The following is a 24,166-nucleotide window of genomic DNA, read 5'->3' on the forward strand; positions in this document are numbered from 1 at the left end:
AGGCATTTCAGCTGTTAGTGTGGATCATGGACCTTTAGAAATCTTCACTAGAACTAAATAATTGTTTAGAGTGCCTGGATCTAGTCTTAATAACATCTCAGGCCGGAGTATTTCAAGAGTATTTCGTCCCATTTGAAAAGTTTCATGCTACACCTCTTCAATGTGTTGTCTAGGGACAAGTCAGCCAGGCCCCTGGACAACTTCATTCATTTGACACAGAGGACAAGTTTGTCTCTGACTTGGTGTTTCAGGAATCCTTCTTTGAAATAGGGGGGGGGGGGGCAGTTTTTTCTTCCAATTTTGGAAAATCCTCACGCTGGAAGCCAGCCTGTCAGGCTGGGAAAGAGTCCTTGACTCCCTGTCAGTTTAGTCTCATCTTCTGAACCTATCAGAGCTTTGGGCTATTTGACTCTGCAGCGTTGGACCATCCTGCCATCTGATCCAGATTCAGTCAGACAACAATGGACCAGAAGTATCGCAACAAGAGAGGAAGATTGGTTCCTGTCCTAGGCGGAACTTTGTTCCAGTCTTGTTCGCTGTGTACATCCCATCTGTAGACAATTGGCAGCTAGTCTTTCTTAGCGCCTTAAACCAAGGAATTAGTCTGTACACCTAGATGTGTTTTAATTACCCATGTCGCAAGTGGGGGGACACAGAATGTGAACCTGCTGGCCTGGAAGTTCAACAACAAACTGGAGAGGTTCATCTCCAGGTACAGGGATCCGCTGTGGATGCTCTGGTGACTCTGAGGGACCAGTATATCCTAATCCCGTGCCTTTCCCGTGCCTTTCCGGCCCCTGCAACTTTGAATGAGTTGTAGGGAATTCCAGTGATCCTCAGTGCTTTGAACTGGCCCAGGCGACCCTGCTAAAGACTCCGGGTGGACACCCTGTGAGCTCTGCTAGATCATTAAAATCTTCTCTCGGAGACCAATTTACAATTCTGCATCATATTCGCTGGCTTGAACAGCATGGCTGTTAAAACCCAGGGTTTGAGAGACAGTGATATTTCTGCATCTCTGATTTGCTTTCAGCGCTGTCAAGAGCTAGGCGCCCTTTTATATTTTGTTTAGAGACTGTTGGCCTCTGACCTTTTAACACCTTTTGTCTTCCATACAGCTTCCCCCTGTTTGTTCCCTTTTGACTTTGTGGGATCTGAACCTAATTCTCTCTGGACTTCAGAACTGACATATGAACCCGTTAGAGACATTCCTTCTTTGATCCCACGCATCAGGTGAAAGTCCCTGTAGCCATCACCTCTGTAAGTCAAGAGTGTGAAGTAGAGGCTTTATTCTTCAAGAAACCCCTTGCTCGTTATCATGGGGACAAGGTGGTATTGAGGCAAAGAGTTTCTTCTTGCCTAAGGTAGTTTCTGCCCTCATCTCAGGCAGCAAATCACTTTTATCCCTCTGTCTGTCTCCAGTTCACCAAAAAGAAAAATTACTCTTGTCTGGAAGCTAGAGCCTGCTAACCACTGCTTCTTTCAGAAAGGCAGATTCCCTTTTTGTCTTAATGTATGGTCCCAATAAGGGTGAACCAGCTTCTTCTTCCACCATCTCTTAAGTGGCTTAGACTGACCACCATCCAGTCTTATGGTCTCAAAGATCAGATTCCACCTTTTCTTTTCAAGGGGCACTACACTAAATCTGTTCGTTCTTCGCATTAAGCAGATATTTCCTGTATTTGCTGCTATCTGTTCTTTTGTTCACCCGTTCTAAAGTTCTTCGATATAGATGTTTCAGCACCCTCTGATGCCAGTTTGACCAAAGTCCTTCAGGCAACTCTCTGCCCTGCATGCAGTGCCCAGTTCTACTATAAATTATAATAAAGCCCAGCTCTAAACAAACTCACAAATGAGCACTTATTTATTGTTGCCCATTCCTCAGTTGGATTGCTTTTGAGCATCTTGATTATTAAAGGCTTCCTGTGTCCCTCCAGTGGTCAAAATCCCTGCGATTTTTTAATTTTATTTCTATGACAGGTTCTTTTTAACAAAAGCCTCCTTATGTCTCACCTGCCCTCTAGTGAAGCCAAAGGTCTGCAGAGTATTTAGTAGGAAGGGTAAGTCAGTGAACGGATGTTCGGTGATCTCCTTACCCAGTTGCACCCACCATGCTGGTCCCAAGTCCGCTAATAGGAGGGCGGAGCCTGGGAAACATAGCAAATTTCTACAAAAACAAAAGAAACATGTATAATAGAAACCATAACAGATAAATTTACATAAACATTCATATTACAACAAAGCAAAACAGATACAAAAAATCTTATATAATCGAATATTATTATATTGATTCGATTTTCTTTATTTGGTTTGCCTTAAAAATCCCATAATTCTTGTTTTTGGGGATACTTGCTCTTTTCTCTCATATACATATCGGGATTGGCAACCTTATACAGTGCCTTGCGAAAGTATTCGACCCCCTTGAACTTTGCGACCTTTTGCCACATTTCAGGCTTCAAACATAAAGCTATAAAACTGTAATTTTTTTTGAACAATCAGCAAGAAGTGGGACACAATCATGAAGTGGAATGAAAATTATTGGATATTTCAAACTTTTTTAACAAATAAAAAACTGAAAAATTGGGCGTGCAAAATTATTCAGCCCCCTTAAGTTAATACTTTGTAGCGCCACCTTTTGCTGCGATTACAGCTGTAAGTCGCTTGAGGTATGTCTCTTATCAGTTTTGCACATCGAGAGACTGAAATTTTTGCCCATTCCTCCTTGCAAAACAGCTCGAGCTCAGTGAGGTTGGATGGAGAGCGTTTGTGAACAGCAGTTTTCAGTTCTTTCCACAGATTCTCGATTGGATTCAGGTCTGGACTCTGACTTGGCCATTCTAACACCTGGATATGTTTATTTGTGAACCATTCCATTGTAGATTTTGCTTTATGTTTTGGATCATTGTCTTGTTGGAAGACAAATCTCCGTCCCAGTCTCAGGTCTTTTGCAGACTCCATCAGGTTTTCTTCCAGAATGGTCCTGTATTTGGCTCCATCCATCTTCCCATCAATTTTAACCATCTTCCCTGTCCCTGCTGAAGAAAAGCAGCCCAAACCATGATGCTGTCACCACCATGTTTGACAGTGGGGATGGTGTGTTCAGGGTGATGAGCTGTGTTGCTTTTACACCAAACATAACGTTTTGCATTGTTGCCAAAAAGTTTGATTTTGGTTTCATCTGACCAGAGCACCTTCTTCCACATGTTTGGTGTGTCTCCCAGGTGGCTTGTGGCAAACTTTAAACAACACTTTTTATGGATATCTTTAAGAAATGGCTTTCTTCTTGCCACTCTTTCATAAAGGCCAGATTTGTGCAGTATACGACTGATTGTTGTCCTATGGACAGAGTCTCCCACCTCAGCTGTAGATCTCTGCAGTTCATCCAGAGTGATCATGGGCCTCTTGGCTGCATCTCTGATCAGTCTTCTCCTTGTATGAGCTGAAAGTTTAGAGGGACAGCCAGGTCTTTGTAGATTTGCAGTGGTCTGATACTCCTTCCATTTCAATATTATCACTTGCACAGTGCTCCTTGGGATGTTTAAAGCTTGGGAAATCTTTTTCTTATCCAAATCCGGCTTTAAACTTCTCCACAACAGTATCTCGGACCTGCTTGGTGTGTTCCTTGTTCTTCATGATGCTCTCTGCGCTTTAAACGGACCTCTGAGACTATCACAGTGCAGGTGCATTTATACGGAGACTTGATTACACACAGGTGGATTCTATTTATCATCATTAGTCATTTAGGTCAACATTGGATCATTCAGAGATCCTCACTGAACTTCTGGAGAGAGTTTGCTGCACTGAAAGTAAAGGGGCTGAATAATTTTGCACGCCCAATTTTTCAGTTTTTTATTTGTTAAAGTTTGAAATATCCAATACATTTTGTTCCACTTCATGATTGTGTCCCACTTGTTGATTCTTCCAAAAAAATTACAGTTTTATATCTTTGTTTGAAGCCTGAAATGTGGCAAAAGGTCGCAAAGTTCAAGGGGGCCGAATACTTTTGCAAGGCACTGTACGTCTCCATACTGGTGGATATACATTTGTACGTGTTTGCTGGAGTGTGTGGAAGCAATCCAGTACATCGCTTTCATCTTACATCTGATTTGGCTTGTTGGTTTTATACTGCGGTAGCGGCGAAAGGGGTAATAGACTTGAAGAAAAGGATTTTACGATGCGTGCAAAACATTTTATATTAATCGTATAGTACAAGACACACAAATTGTATTCATAGATCATGGGTTATTTTCAGAAAACCTTCAGGTCATTTGACACTGGGAAAAAAAAAGCTTGCTAGGGCTGCCCCATAGAGTGCACCATACTACTTCTCATTAAAGTTATTTTAATTTCTAGGCATCTGGACTCCCAAGTCCACCAAACTTGTCCAGAAGTCGTCGTTATAAAGAGGCACCCCCACTTTTAGGAAGGGAGGAGGAAATCTGTTGGCCTTTGCACCAGTGTTGATTTGAGATGCCAGTGTGTCATTTCAAAGGGGAACATAATAGTTTCTGTCCTCTACTTTTTGTCTTCCAATCTGCCAGCTGCAGTTCAAAAGAGAGCCCCAAATCTCTCACACCAACACTTTCTGGGTTTGTTGTTGAGTCCAACAATTCCAGTTGGTAGCACTAGCATGTAGGCTCCCCTCTGCACCCCAAGCTCTTCTACAAAACCAGGGAATTCACAGGTTTTCTGAAAAACTTTCTCCTGACGAACTCCTCAGCCACAACCTTGTATGCCAACTTCTTCAACCTTTTGGCTGGATAATACATTTTTCTAAATCTGTTCTCCAGACCTCGTGCTGTCTGGAGTAATACAAGCCCTTTACTGTTCGATTTAAGATAACAATTTTTCTTGCCTGTAAATTCATCATCTTGGAGTACATTACCGATCACACGTTCCTCCCCTCTGTGTCTTGATCAACCCTTATTGCTTGCTTAAATAACTGGAGTCTTAACAAAGTGAATAGGTTATATAGAGCCTTTTACTGTCGCCCTTAAAACATTTTTGCCAGTGTCCAATCACCTGAAGGTAACTTGCATATAACTTGTGGTCTATGAATATAAGTCCTGTACTGTACTTTAAAAGAGTTTACAGGTAAGTCAAAATTCCTAAGTTTTAATGTCCAATGCGAACGTCCCATTCACTGTTTATTACCTTTTTTTTTTTACCTTCCTATTGTACATCAGATGACCTAAACATGAAGTTTAGTTCTATGTAATGAAAATTTGCATATATGGGTAGAATAGGATTGTCGTAAATACTGGCAATGTTGTAAATGGAGTACAGCAAGTCCTATGATATTCTTCTGGGGCATTTCTCTGCATTGTGACCATGTCATCAGTAGGTTTTGTTGTGATAGGGCAGATACAACATGACAATGTATTTATCAGAAGTAGACCTCACCTTTTTAAGCCTTTTAAGTTTCACTTAAAACCTTGTACTGCTCCCTTGCCAGTCACTGTATATTAACCTATAACCGATACCATTACATCTTCTATAAATTAGTCCATTACTGTGCCATTTCTATTTGCACCAAGGACCCTCCCCAGATTTATATTGAGGGCCTGTATCAACAGGCTTCTGTTCATGTTACAACTGTTTCTGTCCTAATTTAATGCCATGGGGATTCAAAAGGAGCTTGAAGCATGTCATATGTACCTGTCAACGAATTCTGAATAATCTCAGAAGTTGCTCAAACTGATGTCAGCAGCACACTGCATTTGCCCATGGACACAGGTCTTAGGTCTTATATCCCGAAGCACACATTCCATATAACAGGATACCTACAGAAATCACTGAAAACTCACAACATTCATCAAAAATGTGTTTAGTTGTGACATATGTATCTAAATCTGCAGCCCTGGCCTGTTTCCATTCACCATTCTGTATCGGTCTTCCCACTCTGGTTTAACAGTCACCAAATTGTTTACATTATCCTGATCTCCTATGCAGACACACTTGGTAGTTTTTTTCTTTACATTGTTTTATTTCAGATCTCCTCTTGATAAGTTGAATGCTTGACGTCTCTTTATAGCTTTAATTGCATTTTTGCTGGCAGCATGTGTTCAATTTTATAAGTTTCTTTTGACATGGTAATGTGTTGATTTCATGATCTGTAACTAATGTGATAAAGACGTTCTGTAATTATGCAATATTTGTTTTTTTACATAGGAGCTTAGAGAGGTTCTTCAAGAACATGACTGGTCTTTTCATGAAGCACTCGAGGCATTGAAGTTGTTTGCTGAAGATGAACAAGGTAAAGTCTGCCACATTCACAGCTTTTCCAAATCACTTAAAAAAATAAAAAAAATAAAACAAAGTACATATACTAATGTGGAGTATGGTGTCTACTAGAACGTTTTCAAAATTGCAAACAGATATTTTTCTTTACTGTTTTATATAATATATATATTTTTAAGTATATTTTTGAGTTTCTTGTCAGGTTGGAATTTAACCCTTGAAGTTCCAGAGATAAATACAGCAGCATTTCCCCCCATTGATACCATTAATGGGGCACGTTTTCTTAAGCTGGGTATACATTTTTCAAAAATTGCCCCACCATGCAAATTGTGGTACGTGTGTATCCCTCACTTTTCAACAGAAGCTGTTCTGTCGAACAGTCCTGCTAGAAAACCAGCTTTCGACGCATGCAGCCAATGGCCGAAACACAGATCAGTGTATTATGACGGGGAAGATCCCTGTATCAACATTGTTTGAGTGGATGCATGGATACAAGATTATTTTTTTTGCCTTTCAACTTTGGTTGAATGAAAAAGAAACTCTGCGTGTATACCTTGCTTTACACTGACACCAACGATGGAGAACTATTCCTTCCACTGACACAAACAATGAGGGTCTTTTCTTCCTGCTCATACAAACCAAGGAGCACTGTTCTTCAGTGGTAGAAATAGTGCCCCATTGATCGTGTTCACAAACGCCAATGATGGGGAAATTATCCCTTCTACTGTCCCGAGCGATGAGGCGCTATTTCTTCCAGTGTCAATTACGATGGGGCAGTCTTCCTCACACACACACAAACAATAATCGTCTGTTTTTTCTACTGACACGAAGAATGAGGCATTGCTTCTCCCACTGACACCTACAGTAGGGCAGTATTTCTCCCACTGATACCAGTGATGAGGTACTATTACTCTCACTATGGTACTCCCCTCAGAGGATACTTTTCCTCTTGCTGACATCAACAATGAGTCATTATTCTTACCACTCACACCAAATGGTGGGAAATTATTCCTCCCGCTGATGCTTATGATGAGGAACTATTTCTCCGAAGGTGGGGCCCTATTCCTGCCATTGACACCAACGACTGGGATCTCTGCCACTGATGTAAACTGTTGTGCACTGTTCCTGCCACTGACCCCCAACAATGGTGCACTATTCCTAGTTCTGGCAAGGATGGCAGTGCCCATTTCCTAGCTCTGACAACAATGGCAGTGAACTATTCCTAGCTCTAACAGCAGTGCACTATTCTTAGCACTGACACCAACAATGGTGCACCATTTTCCAGAGCACCAACATCAACTCTAGGTCCCCCCCCCCCCCCACTGAGCCTGGGGCATTTACTAATCCCAATGACCACAGTCTAGCCCCCTTAAGTCTTGCAGAACACTAATTTTGTTTAGAAATTATAAGCGCCCCCTGATTCGGACAATAAAAGTACAAGTACTTTTAAAAGAAATTCTAAAGGATTTACAAATGTCCACCCCCCCCCCCCCACACACACACACACACACACATTAACCTTTCAACAAAAAATGCAGCAGCTGGTTCATAATGAACAATTACATGAAAATGCACCTTAACATCCATTATGAGGCATGTGCGTCATGCATGTATTTTACTAGCGAAATATGGAACTGCCCTGGAATGACAGACAGGTTTTGCCTTTTTACTGTTTAAAAAAAATCAAAGTGGACTTTAGTCATTTCAATTTAAAAAGGCAATCCTAATGACCGCTTCTGTGTATAAGACACCTGTCCACAGAATATCGTTAATCCTTTCAAACCTCACCATCGTGGGCAAGACTAAAGGGATGTCAAAGCATGTCAGGGGCTAGATTGTTGACCTGCACAAGGCTGGAATGGGCTACAAGACCATCAGCAAGACGCTTGATGAGAAGGAGACCACTGTTGGAGCGATTATTCGCAAATGGAAGAAATACAAAATGACCATCAATCGCTGCTCGGTCTGGAGCTCCATGCAAGATTTCACCTCATGGGGTAAGCATGATCATGAGAAAAGTGAGGGATCAGCACAGAACTACAAGGGAGGAGCTTATGAATGATTTCAGGGCAGTTGGTAACACAATACACCACCATGAACTGAAATCCTGCAGTGCTCGCAAGATCCCCCACCAAAAGGAGGCACAAGCAAAGGCCCATCTGAAGTTTGCCAAGGAACTTTAAATGATTTAGAGAAGGATTGGGAGAAAGTGCTGTGGTCAGATGAGACCAAAATTGAGCCCTTTGGTATTTACTCGACTCGCATGTTTGGAGGAAGAAAAATGCTGACTATGACCCCAAGAACACCATCCCCACAGTCAAGCACAGAGATGGAAACATGTTTTGGAGCTGTTTCTCTGCTAAAAGTACAGGCGGATTTTGCCGCATGGAGGGGCCAATAGACGCGAAGATGTATTGTAAAATCTTGGATGACAATTTTCTTCCCTCAACCAGAACACTGAAGAAGGGTCTTGGATAGGTCCTCCAGTATGACAATGACCCAAAACTTACCGCCATGACAAAAAGGTGTGGCTCAAGAAGAAGCACAATAAGGTGGAGTAGCCTAGCCAGTCTCCATAACTTAATCCTATAGAAAATTTATGGAGCTGAAACTTGGAGTTTCCCAGCAAAAGCCAAGAAACCTTAAGGATTTAGAGAAGAAATGGAAAGAAGAGTGGACCTACACAACCTTTTTTTTTTTTATATAATCAAGCTTGGTCCTCCCCGACCTCATTCTCTGCGTGGTCAGCAGCAGGCCTGTTCCGGGCCTATAAATTCTTCACGTGCAACACTTTCAAATCCTTCCCATCACTCTGCGAGACCTATGGCCTTCCATCCTCTGAACTCTTCCATTACCTGTAAATCAAACACTTTCTCACCCCATGTACCCCTTCCGACCCAGGTTTCACACTTTTTCAACAGGTGTGCAAATCTGACCCCCATAGACTTTGGCTTGTCTCTGAACTATATGCCCTTCTTACCCCTGACATGGCAAAAACCCCTGGCTAATTTTGGCAAATGGGATGACGGACCTTAACTTTACTCTTGACCATGCCGATTGCCGCTTGCCAGATTAGTGACCAATCTTCCTCCCCCAACAACGCTGCCCTAGAAACTAATTGCAAAGTGCTTACCAGGTGCTCAAATTTGTGGATCCTGGTCTTCACCAGGATCAACAAATTTCTCCCACAGTACCCACTTCGCTGCGTCCGGGGCTGTCCCGAGCAGGGCACATTCCTTCACATTTGGTGGGATTGCCCCATAGTGCAATCTTTTTGGTCAGATGTCTTCTCGATCCTTTGAACACTTTTTGCCACTACCGTATTGCCAGAAACTGCAATAGGGCAATAGGTTTGTCAACATTCTTTCACCACCAAGGGGATTCCTCTCACTGAACTTTTTATCCCTTTTTGTTATTTTGTTCAATATGCTCTGGCATTTGCTCACTCTTCTTTGCCTGTTGGGAGGATAGCCCCTCCTACACCAAACGTTCTATTCTCTTCTTGATTTTGTATGGTCCATTTCATCCTCCCGGTTCATGACAGTTATAATTTGTCATGTTTATGTACAAGATCCTTTGGACTGTTGTCTGTACATTTTCCTTTTTGTCAATAAAATATTTGAACGAAGAAGAGTGGACCTAAATCCCTCCTAAGATATGTGCAAGCCTGGTAACTATAAGAAACCTCTTGCCTCTGTGCTCAAATACTTATTTTAATCACTGAGCGACAACTTTGACATTTTGTATCATGTGTTTGTTTTCTGTTTTTTTCTGGTTGATATTCCGTCGATATAATGTAAAATACACCTATGATAAAAATTAGACTCTGCATTTCTTTGCAGGAGGGTAAACTTTCAAAATCTGCAGGGGCTCAAATAATTTTAGTGTGTGTGTGTGTGTGTGTGTAAAAAAACTCCAATTTTTTTTTCCCCCTACATGACCGCTTTTTTAAGCTGCAGAAGGAGCTTAGAAAGATGGGGATGGAGACCACTTGTGACACTTGGGGCTATCAGAGCTCAGGCACAGTCTTGTTTAAAATGCGTATTCAAATATACCAAGCTGTGCAGGGGGTCATGGCAGCAGAGGCAGAGAAACAGCAATACACTAATCTTCCCAGTAAAGAGCTGTGCAGGGGGGGGGTGTATGTGGTCAGGAGGAAGAACAATACATTGAACTTTCCAGTGAAGGAAGAACTGTGCAAGAGGGCGGTGCCGGCAAAATTCTGATAACAGAAAGACAGGCAAGTAGAATGCAAAGAAGCAACCTGACCAAGACAGGATGGATGTTTTTCCATATATTCCAAATATTTCACATAAGGATGCAAAGAAACAGGATATTTTTTTCCTACAAGTACGTGGCAACACACACATCTCAGAAATATAAAATGTTGGGGTAACATACACCATCTTATGAAACTACCAATTAGCTGATGGAGAGTAAAGTGAGATTGCAGAGTTGTCTGTGTTGGCGTAATTGAAAAATGTCAGTTTCAGTCAAGAGAAAATGTATGCAACACTTAATCAAAACTATTAGTTATTAAATGTACTATGGTGTGTGTTAATTTTCCCAACTTTGTTTCTATATACTCCCTGGTATGTGAATAAATTGTATGTGTTTTCTAAATGTAATTTAACAAACCAGAGAACCCATTAAAGCTTTTAGATTCCACTTGATAATAACTAGGGTTGTCCCGATACTAGTATTGGGGACTGATACCAAGCATTTCCCCGAGTACTTGGGGAAAATGCTCCGATACTTTACCGATACCTGACTTTCCCTGTATCCTCCTCCAGGTCCCCCATCCATTCTGCTCTCTCCCTCCATGCTCCTGTGCCCCCCCTCCGTGCCGCTGCCGTTCTGCTCTCCCCCTCCGTGCCGCTGCCGTTCTGCTCTCCCCCTTCCGTGCCGCTGCCGTTCTGCTCTCCCCCTCCGTGCCGCTGCCGTTCTGCTCTCCCGCTCCGTGCCGCTGCCGTTCTGCTCTCCCCCTCCGTGCCGCTGCCGTTCTGCTCTCCCCCTCCGTGCCGCTGCCGTTCTGCTCTCCCCCTCCGTGCCGCTGCCGTTCTGCTCTCCCCCTCCGTGCCGCTGCCGTTCTGCTCTCCCCCTCCGTGCCCCTGCCGTCCTTCGTTCTGCTCTCCCCCTCCGTGCCGCTGACGTCCTTCGTTCTGCTCTCCCCCTCCAGTGCAGCTGAGAAAGGGACTGGGGAATCTGTGTCCTTAGTCCCTTTCTCTGTCTCAAAGGTGAGATGTCAGGGGTCTGTTATGACCCCTGATATCTCACCAAAGCCCCCCAACAGGGCTAAGAAAAAAAAATGGCAATAAATATAAAAAAATTGTAAAAAATAATACGTATTAAAATTAAAATCACACTGACACATCCACCCCCCCCCCCAAGAAAGCATCGTAAAAAAAACAACAAATTGTGAGAAAAGTAAAAACTGTTAGATAAAAATAAATACTGGCACATGACATAAAAAAAAAAAAAGTATCGGTATCGGCGAGTACTTGAAAAAAGTATCGGTACTTGTACCCAAATGCTCTTTTTGGCTTCCTTTAGTTCAGGCAGACTGACTAAAAGTTCAGGCGTTTTTGGTCTTGTAACATACTGATGCTGAAGGAGCAGCCAGTCTGAATGATTAATTCCCAGATATAATGAGATGCCCAGGCTTTTATTAGTAATTCACTTATTCTAGTACACATTATACTTCTGAGCAACACTAATTAAAACTGCTGTATGTTAAAGTGACAGTTGCTAAAAGAAAACAACCAATAAGTGTACTCTGTAAAGGGGACAGAAGTAAGGACAAGAAACTGCCATCAAAGACCCTTTTAGAAACCAACATTTTCAGTGTAAGATGTCTTGTCTTTCCTCTGATCCCTACTGTGCTTACTTATTTACCTGTAAAAGCCTTCTTTCTATAGACATCCAAAAGCTCAGATTGCTGCTTGGTGCTGCCATTTTGGATGCGTTGCCACTCCAGTATCATTTGCTTTCCCCCAGCTGCTACATTAAATGTAGGAAAGTTAGGGGTCAGGGGAGGAGTTGGCTAGCACAGGGAGTAATTGGAAATTCTGAGAAGCAAGGACTATGATGTGCAAAGAGGGAGGGGGCTGTGCTAGGAAATTGACTCTTCCTGGAATAGTCACCTTTTCAATTGAGTGTCACTTTGTGCACTTCACATAAAGAACTGTGATATGATAGAACACACATCACACCCCACTCTGACATTTAGAACTGGAGCCCAAAAGGGCTGCTGATCGTACACTAAACGGCTCCATTTTGGTGTGTGGGACAGATTGCATGGGTCCTAAAGTAGTCAATTCACAAAGCTCAATAACTCCTATTATCTTGCTAAACGGTATCCCTATTCTCCAAAATGCATCCAAACACACCCACTACTTAGAGACAGAACTGAGGCATTATTTGATGCTGGTTGCACTGGGATGAAGTGAGGTAAATAGAAATGAACCATTTGCCCCTCGTTTTTACACAGTAATGCTGTTGCACAAAAGAGGGAAGCGTGTAATCGTAATAAAAAAAAAAAATGTTGTGGTACCAATTTATTTTATTTTTTTTAAACCGTACGGGATTTTCAAATTGTGGCTGACACAAAGAACAGATGCTCATTGGTGTTTTAATGCATGTTCCATTGTTTGATCAACTTGGTACATTCAGGCTTGCCCATACATGGTTCGAGTCTGGTTCCTGCTGCCTATGTCTGCCTTTAATGAAGAATTGCTTCTCTTCTAAATTTAAAATTTTATATGCGGGTGGTAAAGATATGCCTTATACACTCACCGGCCACTTTATTGGGTACACATTGCTAGTACCGGGTTCGACCGCCTTTTGCCTTCAGAACTTTCTTAATTCCTGTGCCATAGATTCAACAAGATGTTGGAAACATTCCTCAGACTTTGGTCCATATTGATATAATCGCATCACACAGTTGCTGCTGTAATGTGAAGAAACTAGTTTGAGATGATTTGAGCTTTGTGACATGATGCATTATCCTGCTGGAAGTGACTATCAGAAGATGGGTACATTGTAGTCATAAAGGGTTGGACATGGTCAGCAACAATACCCAGTTAGGCCACGGCATTTAAACAATGCTCAATTGGTACTAGTCCAAAGTTTGCTAAGAAAATATCCCCCACACCATTACACCACCACCAGCCCGATACTGTTGGTACAAGGCAGGATGGATCCATGCTTTCATGTTTACGCCAAATTCTGACCCTACCATCTGAATGTCGCTGCTGAAATTGAGACTCCTCAGACCAGTCAGAGTTTTTCCAATTTTCCATTGTCCAATTTTGGTGAGTCTGTGCGAATTGTAGACTCTGTTTCATGTTGGCTGACTGGACTGGAACCCTGTGTGGTCTTCTGCCACTGTAGCCCATCTGCTTCAAGGTTTGATGTGTTGTGCTTTCAGAGATGTTTTGTATACTTTAGAAAGGCAATAGTAACTCAAATAACTCGTAACAACCATCCTCTTGAACCAGACTGCCCGTTCTCCTCTGACATCGACATGGCATTTTCGCCCACCACCGCTCACTGGATATTTTCTCTTTTTTTGGACCATTCTCTGTAAACCCTAGGTTGTGTGTGTGTGTGTGTGAAAATTCCAGTAGATCAGCAGTTTTTAAAATACTCAGTCCAGCACATCTGGCATCAACAATGCCACATTCAAAGTCAGTGCCATGAAAAAATATTCGTACCCCTTGAAATTTTCCATATTTTGTCATGTTGCAACCAAAAATGTAAATGTATTTTATTGGGATTTTATGTGATGGACCAATACAAATTGACATGTAATTGTGAAGTGGAAGGAAAATGATAAATGGTTTTCAAAATGTTTTACAAATATCTGAAAAGTGTGGGGTGCATTTGTATAAAGCCCCCTTTACTTTGGTACCCCTAACAGAAGTTACCTAATTAGTAAATAGAGTCCACCTGTGTGTAATTTTAATCTCCGTATAAATACAGCTGTTCTGTGAAGCCCTCAGAGGCTTATTAGAGAACCTAAGTGAACAAACCTCATTAAGGCCAAGGAACACACCCACCTAGGTCAGGGATAAAGTTGTGGAGAAGTTTAAAAGCAGGGTTGGGTTATAAAAATATTCCAAGCTTTGAACATCTCATCATAATCCAAAAATGGGAAAGCGTATCGCACAACTGCAAACCTACCAAGACATGGCCGTGTACCTAAACTGACAGGCCAGGCAAGGAGAACATTAATCAGAAAAGCAGCCAATGCCCTTGGTAGCTGGAGGAGGTGCAGAGATTCACACCTCAGGTGGGAAAATCTGTAGAGTAGCAAGAAGAAAGGCATTGTTGAAAGAGAGCCATAAAAAGTCCCATTTGCAGTTTGTGAGAAGCCATGTGGGGGACACGACAACCAAATGGAAGAAGGTGCTCTGGTCAGATGAGACCAAAATGTAACTTTTGAAAGCAAAACGCTATGTGTGGTGGAAAACTAACACTGCACATCACCCTGATCCCCACTGTAAAACATGGTGGCGGCACCATCATGTTGTGGGGATTCTTTTCTTCAGCAGGGACAGGGAAGCTGGTCAAAGTTAATGGGAACATGGATGGAGCCAAATACAGGGCAATCTTAGTAGAAACCCTGTTGGAGTCTGCAAAAGACTTGAGACTGGGGTGGAGGTTCACCTTCCAGCAGGACAATGACCCTAAACACACAGCCAGAGCTACAATGGAATGGTTTGGATCAAAACATATTCATGTGTTAGAATGGTCCAGTCAAAGTTCAGAACTAAATCCAATTGAGAATCTGCGGCACGACTTGAAAATTGCTGTTCAGACGCTCTCCATCCAATCTGACAGCTTGAGCTATTTTGCAAAGAATTGGCAAACATTTTACTAGATCTGCACAGCTGTTAGAGACATCCCCAAAGAGATTTGCAGCTGTATTTGCAGCGAAAGGTGGTTCTACAAAGTATTGACTCGGAGGCTGAATACAAATGCAAGCCACAATTTTCACATATTTGTAAAAAATAATTGAAAACCATTTATCATTTTCATGCCAATTCGCCACTTTGTTGGTCTATCACATTAAATCCCAATTACGTCTTTCATTGTAACATGACAAAACATGTAAAGGGGTATGAATACTTTTTCAAGGTATGGTAAATCACCTTTCCTCCCCATTCTGATGCTCGGTTTAAACTTCAGAAAGTTGTCTTGACCACGTCTAGTTGCCTAAATGCATTGAGTTGTTGCCATGTGATTGGCTGTTTTAGCAATTTGTGTTACCAAGCAATTGAATAGGTGTGAGGTTTGTATTAATTGGGGGCACAAAATCAATAAACTAAATTGCATGCAATGCATTAAGTTGCATAAATAGACACGTAAAGTGCTTATGCTGGGTAAGTAATCGGTGATCTTATGTGAGCATTACAGTGTTTAAAAATATTTCATCAATAAACAAAGGGCATCAAGGAATCAATGGACAAATTACACAAAATCAAGAACAAGTGTGATATGTTTGAGAAGTCCATAAATCTTGTTGTGAAGCAACTCAGGTCTTACACCATCATCGCTGCCAACGGCTTTATGAAACAACACCCGGTGAATAAGATAGGAATTCCTACTCACCAGACCACCGTGGCCTCTTCAACTAATAAGGTCAGGTGGAGCTTTGCATGGTTTGACCTTTTACTGGTACACGCCAAGAGGATATGCCTGGTATCTGATTGTTACTCCACAGCAATGTCATTCAGAAATAAAATAAAGTAGGGCCATAGCGTAATTCTGTTTTTATTAAAACATGAGCCAAATGGCCGCTTACTTTAAAATGTGCCTTGCCTCGGCACTGGAGGAATACTGCATCTGTTACCAAAGTCGAGATGAGAAGCAGCTGTCCCGCTCTGTGTTGAACCAGCGTGCGTTCCACCATTGTGGTATACAGAAACCAGAAGTGCCCGGAAGTTAAAACATGACCAGGATGCACCTCGACATACGTTAAGTCGTTGGTCACAATGTGCTTTGCCGTCGCACACTGCTTATGTAAAGCACAGTTCTTTGAAGATCCAGATGCCGTCCTCTTGCAACACCGTGATGCATCCGGCCCTGCACTTGCCTGAATCCCCGTTTACCAAGCCTCTGCTGCTGCCCTCACAAGTTTAATGTTTGCTGCTGATCTGGGCCCGCTGCTAATTAAGATATGTCTTTGGTTCACCCTTTTTTCCTTAAACCCTGAGTTGGGCATTGCCCGCCTGCACCCCTGCCTCCCCTCTCCCTGAACGCACCCTGTTATATTAGGTGTTTGCCCTATTGTATATCCCCTCTTCTCCACTGAGGCCCTTAATGTGCCCCCCATCGCTACTGTTATATCCCACGAGGCTCAGTGTCCTATCTGTTTTCTCATTGTCGGAGACTTGTCACTTCTGCACTGTTGTGCGCTTTTTAATTTTTGTACATCCCCCTAGACCTCAACGGTCGCCCTGGCCATATGTCGCTTTTCCGATTTTATGAATTTTGACTTTTCAAGCCTGGGTTCCCTGGCCAGTGTCTGCCCCTTCAGTTGTAGCGGGCAGCAGCCCGTTTTTCGCCGCTAGGCTGGTTCAGTGCTGTTATAGTCTATTCATTTTTTCTTTGTCCTCATTGCAGGGCCATCTATTACCTCCACCTAACACATGTACAACCCTATCTGCAGGTGGATACCCCTCCCAGAATATCACTACTGTACCTTTTCATTTTATATTTGTAATGTCTTGTTTGTATATCGTTGCATTTGTGCAATGTTTATCCATATCTAGATTTTTGTATTGTTGGTTGCGCCCCGCGGGTCCAACTGCATGCTCGCCTGCTCCCACAGTTTTCATGGCTTCCCTGAAACTCGTGACCTGGAACGTCCGGGTGCTGTGCTAAGTGTACCGTCATCCTTTCCCATTTCAAATCTCTAAGAGCGAGTATATCTGTCCTTGTGGAGGCTCATGTCACAGGTAAAATGCAAATTGCCCTAAAACAAAGGTCGTCTGGTTATACCAAACCCCATCGGTACAGTTCCAGTTTCACACGCGGAAGTCAGACCCCCAGGGTCGATCGCTATTTCTACATTTTACTGTCTGGAAATTGTCTGGAAATTCTCCTTATGGCATTTTATATTCCTCCGTTTCAGTTTACTATACTTCAGGAAGGGGTGGCCTTCATGGCCCAGCACCCTATGGTGCCTGCAATATGGCTGGGGGATTGTAACATGACAATTAATCCTAGTCTTGATAAACTAAGCCCTAATGTCCCTACACACTCCATCTCTAACCACCAGATTTGGGGGGTTCCTTTTTTAGAATTTGCCATGATACAGATCGAGATATAAATACCAGACATCTACAGATTTCTCATGTTTTTCCCCTTCCCATCTTTCCTTGCCCTGCATCAATCTAATCCCAGTTATGCCCCCTCTCTTGCCTAGCCTACTCAATGTGGGATTTGGGGTCAGGGTGATCTCCAACCACGCCCCATATTGGGCTACGCTTGCCTGCTCCCCCTGCGGTCTGCATATGGAAGCTGAATCACTTTTGGCTCTCTACCCTATCAGACTTTAAGGGAATTCAGGGGGCATCAGTGTACTTTTTCCATATCAACCCTGGGCTTGGCCCGGGTTGGGATAGTTTGGGAAACTTTGAAAAAATATGCTTGTATGGTCCTGTCCTCGCATCAACAGACACAAGGCCTCTTCTAAACTGATAGGCAGGCGGAGTAGCATCAGAAATCCCTTGAACAGGTGTTTCTAAATGATCCTTATGCAGCTAACACTTCCCTTGTGTGAATGCAGACTAGACTCAATGGTCAACTACACTTTGAGAAAGCCAAACAAGGAATCTTCTTCAGCAAGCAATGCATTTTTGAACACAGCGAGCTGGCAAATTGCTTGCCTATATGGCACACCTTGAATATAAGCCGTGGTAGTGGTTACACTCCAAAATGCCTTGGGGACTAGGATTATGGACCCTGATCTAGTGTCTAGAGAGTTCAGGAATTTCTATTCTGACCGATACACCTCCACTGCCAACTACTCTCCAGATGGGTTGTCTGCATTTTTGCAGGCCATTAATTTCCCTACACTGACCCCCTCACAAACTGCTCAGCTCGGGGCACCAATCACTACAGAGTGTATTAAAGAGTCTTTGGCACATCTCCCACCCTCCAAGGCACCCGGCTCCGTTGGAATTCCCTTAGATTTCTATAGCCAATATGGGGAGGTCTCTAAACTGCAGGAATGATATAACTACACCTTCGATTTAGCCATACTACCCATCACCATGGGTGAAGCTCTCATAGTTTTGATATCCAAACCGGGAAAGGACCTGCTGTTCCCTGAATTGTACTGCCCCATATCTCCCCTGCAATTGGATGTCAATATACTTGCTAAAATTCTCGCCCTGCATTACAATAAGGTAATTTTGGATCTTATACACCCAGACCAGATAGGGTTCATGCCCAATAAGAACACAGCATTTAACCTCAGGAGGCTATTCGTGAATCTCCAATCCAACCCTGACAATACCCGCTCCAGAGTAGTCAGTCGACGATGCTAAAGCGTTTGATTCTGTTGAGTGGAACTACCTATGGGAGTGTCTCCGCAGATTCGACTTCGGCCCAAAATTTGTTAAATGGCTCCAACGCCTATACTAGGTCCCTGCGGTCCACATTCAAATTAATGGCAGAGTTTAAGATCTCTTCTCTCTCTCCCATGACACACACCAAGGCTGCCCTATATATCCCCACTTCTATACACTCTTACAATAGAACCCCTTGCCATTGCTTTCAGGGTACACCCTGATATTGATGGCCTCCGTTTTGGACAGGTGACTGAAGTCCTTAGTCTATACGTGGATGACATGCTCCTGTATCTGAATGATGCTGGTCCATCACTCCAGGCTGCCTTGCAGCTTATTGAACAATTTTTTTTTTTTTTTTTTCCTGCCTCCACAAATCCTACCATTGGATATAGGGGCTCCTACAGCTGATCAGGCCGCGCTTCCCCTGGTTAGGGCTAGCGGTATCAAATATCTGGGAATTCAAGGATCTAGTTCATTAACGGATTACATAAGCCTCAACCTTGAACCCTTGTATGACATGGTCTTATCTCCCCCTTGGGGTTATGGGACGCATCAATCGAGTTAAAATGTTACTTCTCCCCAAATTACTTTTTTTTATTTTTTGGCATGCCCCTTTCTATACATACAACTGTGTATATTCAAATCTATGGAATCTATTCTCAACACATTGATTTGAGGTCCCTCCCCATCACAAACTATAATGGCGAGCGCTGAAGTGTCCTGTCAACCTAGGTGGCACCACCCTCCCAAACCTGTCCTCTTTTATTGCTTCCCAATTCTCGCATTTCTTTTACTTTAACCAAGTAGACAAAATGAGGTACTCCATCTTGCTGTGCTCCCCGGCCTCCCACCCTGTCACTCACCCCTTCTTAATTCTGTGTGGCACTCCCAGGGTATCCCACATGGGTAATAGGAGCCCTATGGTATTCCATCATGGCAAAATATGGCAATTGACCATAAACCTTACCAATGCATATATATTTATTACCCACGCGCCACTGTGGTATGGCACCTGTTTCTGACTGAATTGATATCTGTCCCAGACCACAAGCTATGGATTGACAAAGGGGTCATATATCTTTCACGCATCCTAGCCAACAGTTCAGTTAAATCATCTTAAGCATTGAAAAATGGTACCTAATCACATGTTTTTTTCATTGCCTCCAACATGTGCTTAACTCTCAATTCCAAGACTCCTTCCCCGGCAACAAATTAATATATCCAGGGGACTTGATTTGTTACAGGCCCCAACAAAAATTATTTCCTTGTTCTACAACCACCTCATGCTACCTTCTGCCACTGCCTTGGCCTTCCAATTGAAATCTACGGTGAGACAGACCTGGGTGATGTGTCCTATTTGACACCCATTCGCCTCCAGATACAGACCATAACATGGTTCAGCATATCCTAGGTGTGGAGATCCCAGGGACTCCTTCTATCCCTTGATATGGTCCTGTCTAGCCATTCAAGGTTACTGGTCAAAGGTGGCCAAATTCCTTCACAATCGCATGAGCGCCCTTCTCACCATATGCTCCCACCAGTGTGTGTGTTGCGTCTCCTCTCTATCTCCGAGGAGGACAAATGCCTATATATGTTCTAACAAGAGTCACCATTATTTGCCAGAATGAAAATAGCCATAACCTGGTTGAGAGAATTGCCCCCCCACTGTTCAGCAGTGCATCAAGGCTATTAACACAACCCTTCCCTATAAAAAAAGAAAAAAGTACTTTACTCGCACAGGGACTGCCCAAACAAATATTAACAAATTTGCGACAGGTGGTTAGAAGATGCCTCCACTTGCACTGCTGAGGAATGATCTCCACTCTACCTCAAAATTCTCTCACTACGTATGCTCTAGGTACGCGACATCCCCCCCCCCCTCCCAAGCCTATGCTACAGCCGTGTATGTTCACACTGGTAATTCTTGTTAATATGTTCCTCAATGTTTCCCATCCAGTGTGTATGTCAATGTACTTGCTTTATGAATAGTGCTTTGTGCACTTTTATATTTGTATGGCTTTTTTTACTTTATGCTCAATAAACCTTTTTACTTTTTGATTTAAAAAAAAGTTCAATATTCTGAACTTGAGTGAACTCTGCACAAAATGTATGTTTCTCTTCTGTTCATGGATGGACACAGCAGCATTAACCTTAGGGTTATATATCCTTCCTTTCAGGAGAGACTAGGCAGAAAAAACAGCACTTTCCTCAGTACAGCACCTCCCAGGGGGCGGGTCCCCCGGGTACATCCCACTCTAATTACTGCAGCTCCAGTTTTTTCTGCCTAGCGTTAGAAGACATGGCCTTTCTGGAGTCTTTTTGCGATTTTTTTTTTTTTTTTTCCGCTTTTTCTTTGTTTTTTCCTGCATTTTTGGATACTGGGATCTACAATCAACTGCCGACTGGGTGACAGGCTGGATCCTCGATCCTTGTAGTCCCCCCATGTTCGGCCATCGAGCGTGTGCCGGTCTTTAGCTAGGCCGTCCACGACATGCCCCGTTGCTCCAGGGGCGGCTGGTGAACTACATGTTCCAGGGCACACATATGACCGGTCTCTATGGCATAGTCAGTGTGCCGGGCCGACAGCCATGCCGTATCTGCTGCGGACGTTGGGTCTGTCTGGAATGCCTCCAGCCAGTGGTCGTAGGACGGGTAAGTAGTGTCCCCTTGCCCTGGCAGGGTGGTGCGGCTGGTGCGTTCCTGGGGGGGTCGAATGAGGGTCCGCCTTGCTTTTCTCTCCCTCCTTCCCCATTCTGGGCTCTGTTACTACCGGGGGCTGTGCTAGCGGGGAGGTGCTATTTTTTTTTATTGTACTGGGGTTGCTGTGTGTGCTGGGCTATGTTCTGCTGTGTGTTACTGGTTTTAAACACGTGTATGGCCGCCATTTTACCGGAGTCGCGGTTTCTATATACGGCGGCCATTTTCTTGTGGCCCGCATGCTTTTTTTTCTGCATTTCGGCGGCCATCTTGGGAAAGTCTCGGCCTCTAGTGCCTGGAATAATGGCGCAGAAGCCCGCCAATTGCTTCCTGAGGGATGGGGCGGCATAGGCACAGTGCGGACAGCACTCTCAGCGCTTCAGCTACAATTACAGCCTGGTCGGGTGGTGAGTTCCCTGGGGGCCCCCTGCTCTGTTTTGCGGCCGGGAGGGTGATTGGTGGGTCTCTGCCTTGCAGTACTAGGGCGGCATAGCGGTGGGCCAGCATGGAGTCTGAACCAGAGGCTTCTACTCCAACCATGCCTGAGTTAATTCTTAGTGCCTCTGCCCCTGCGGCCTCTGTAAAGACTATGACGGCAGTCCTTGAGGCGTTTATCGCCAGGATTGAAGCGACAAGTAGCCAGAAGGGGGGTAAAAAGCACCCCCTCCCTGCTTCTGGGGATGGCTCTGACACGGAACCAGGCCCTGCTACTGCTTCTGGCTCTGGTTCTGTCATGTCGGATAATGCAGGCTTAGCCCACATGGACAGTGAGGATGATTCTGCTTCAGGGTCAGCGCATGATAAGGCGTTTGGAGCTCTTATCACTGCGGTGCGGGATACTCAAAAACTTGAGGATTTGGCGGAGGCATCGGATATGCCGGTCCCTTTTGGGTTCCGCAAGCCACCCCGCACCGCGAAAGCATTTCCTTGTGTTCCATATCTGGACACGCTGTTGTACAAGGAATGAGATAAGCCGCAGAAAGTGTTTGCTGCTCAAAAATACTTTGCTGTCCGTTACCCCTTTGAACACCCTCCGGTGTTCAGACTGAACAAGGCCACCACGTTACCTGTGGAAGGGGCTCCGACATTTAAGGACCCCGCAGATAGGAGAGCTGAGGCTGTGGTCCGCTCCATGTTCACAGTGGTGGGGTCGGCGTTGAGACCGGTTTTGGCCGGGGCTCTGGTGTCACACTTACCGAACGGGCAAAGGCCTTGCTGCAGGAGCTGGAGGCACAGAGTGCTTCTGAAACCTGTGTGGACCTGGCTAACCAGTTAGTGCAAGGCCTAAAGTTTGTCTGTGAGTCGGCCCTGGATACGCTCCCCTTATTTTCCAGGGCCTCTGCCTACGCGGTGGTACTACGCCGCCTTGTGTGGCTGAAGTGTTTGGTCTGCGGACCAGTCTTCATAAAAGGCCTTGATGGATTTACCCTTTAAGGGTGAACGACTTTTTGGGGCGTCCCTGGATGACATCATAAAGGATGCCACCGGCGGTAAGAGCATGCTGCTCCCACAATCTGGGAAGGGTAAGGAGCCTCGCCGTAAGCAAGGGCCCTCCTTTTTTCGTCCGCCAAATGCGGCAGGAATTTTTTTTCAAGGTACCAAGGCGCCCGCTGCAGGGCAGAAGCGCACCTGGTACCGCAAGCCCAAAAAGCCTGCGGATAAACCTGCTTCCGCATGAAGGTCTGCACCCGCCCGCATCTCGGGTGGGTGGCCGGCTTCGTGGCTCGGTGGAGGTCTCTTCTTTCCGACCGTTGCGAAGTAGTTTCCTCGGGGTACAAGAGTTTCTCTCTTATCCACCAGATTTTTTTCCCTCCAGCTTCCTCCGGATCGCCAGAAGGAACTGTCAGGGGCTGTCCAGGATCTACTGGTCAGGGGAGTGATTGTGCCAGTTCCCTCAACGGAACGGTTCCAGGGGTTTTACTTCAATCTGTTTGTAGTCCCCAAGAAGGAAGGGATCCGTCCAATCCTGGACCTCAAGGCCCTCAATTATTTTGTCAAAGTGCAAGAATTCAGAATGGAGTCGATTCGCTCGGTAGTGGCGGCACTCCATCAGGGGGATTTTATGGCGTCCTTGGACATCATGTACGCATACCTGCATATCCCCATATGCGCAAAGCACCAGAGGTTTCTGCGTTTTGCGATTGGAGAGGACCACTTTCAATTTGTGGCCCTCCTGTTCGGCCTGCCCTCGGCACCACGGGTCTTCACCAAGGTGCTCGCTCCAATTCTGGCCCTGCTGAGGCAGCGCGGGATCGCTATCGTAGGATACCTGGATGACCTTCTTCTGAGTGCTTCCTCAAGCTCAGATTTAGAAGATGTGTCTATCACCTGCCAGACCCTCCGAGAATTCGGCTGGCTACTGAATGTCCAGAAATCAGTATTGGTACCGTCTCAGTGGCTGGAATACCTGGGGTTAGTCCTGGATTCCTCGGAGGCAAGAGTTTTTTTTTTTCTCCCAATGGAAAAACTTCAGACACTACAATCTGCGGTGCAGCGGTTGGCGACCCAGAAGTGGTCGTCGTTTCGCTTTTACATGAGGGTTCTGGGTCTGATGGTGGCCTCTTTCGAGGCAGTTCCGTATGCCCAATTCCACACCCGAGTGTTACAAAAAGATTCTGTCACGTTGGGACAAGCTCCCTTCGTCT

General features: G+C 44.3%; 1 protein-coding gene across 1 annotated transcript in view; it reads left to right on the forward strand.

Moving 5' to 3' along the window:
- The window catches only part of SMARCAD1 (SWI/SNF-related, matrix-associated actin-dependent regulator of chromatin, subfamily a, containing DEAD/H box 1), a 175,558-nt gene that overhangs the window by 69,084 nt on the left and 82,308 nt on the right, over positions 1–24,166 (forward strand). The window contains exon 8 of the mRNA XM_040327899.1: positions 6,172–6,256. Coding sequence (XP_040183833.1) covers positions 6,172–6,256 — 85 coding nt within the window. The remainder of the gene's footprint in view (positions 1–6,171; positions 6,257–24,166) is intronic.

Source organism: Rana temporaria, chromosome 1 (assembly GCF_905171775.1).
Source record: "Rana temporaria chromosome 1, aRanTem1.1, whole genome shotgun sequence".
Lineage (NCBI taxonomy): Eukaryota > Metazoa > Chordata > Amphibia > Anura > Ranidae > Rana > Rana temporaria.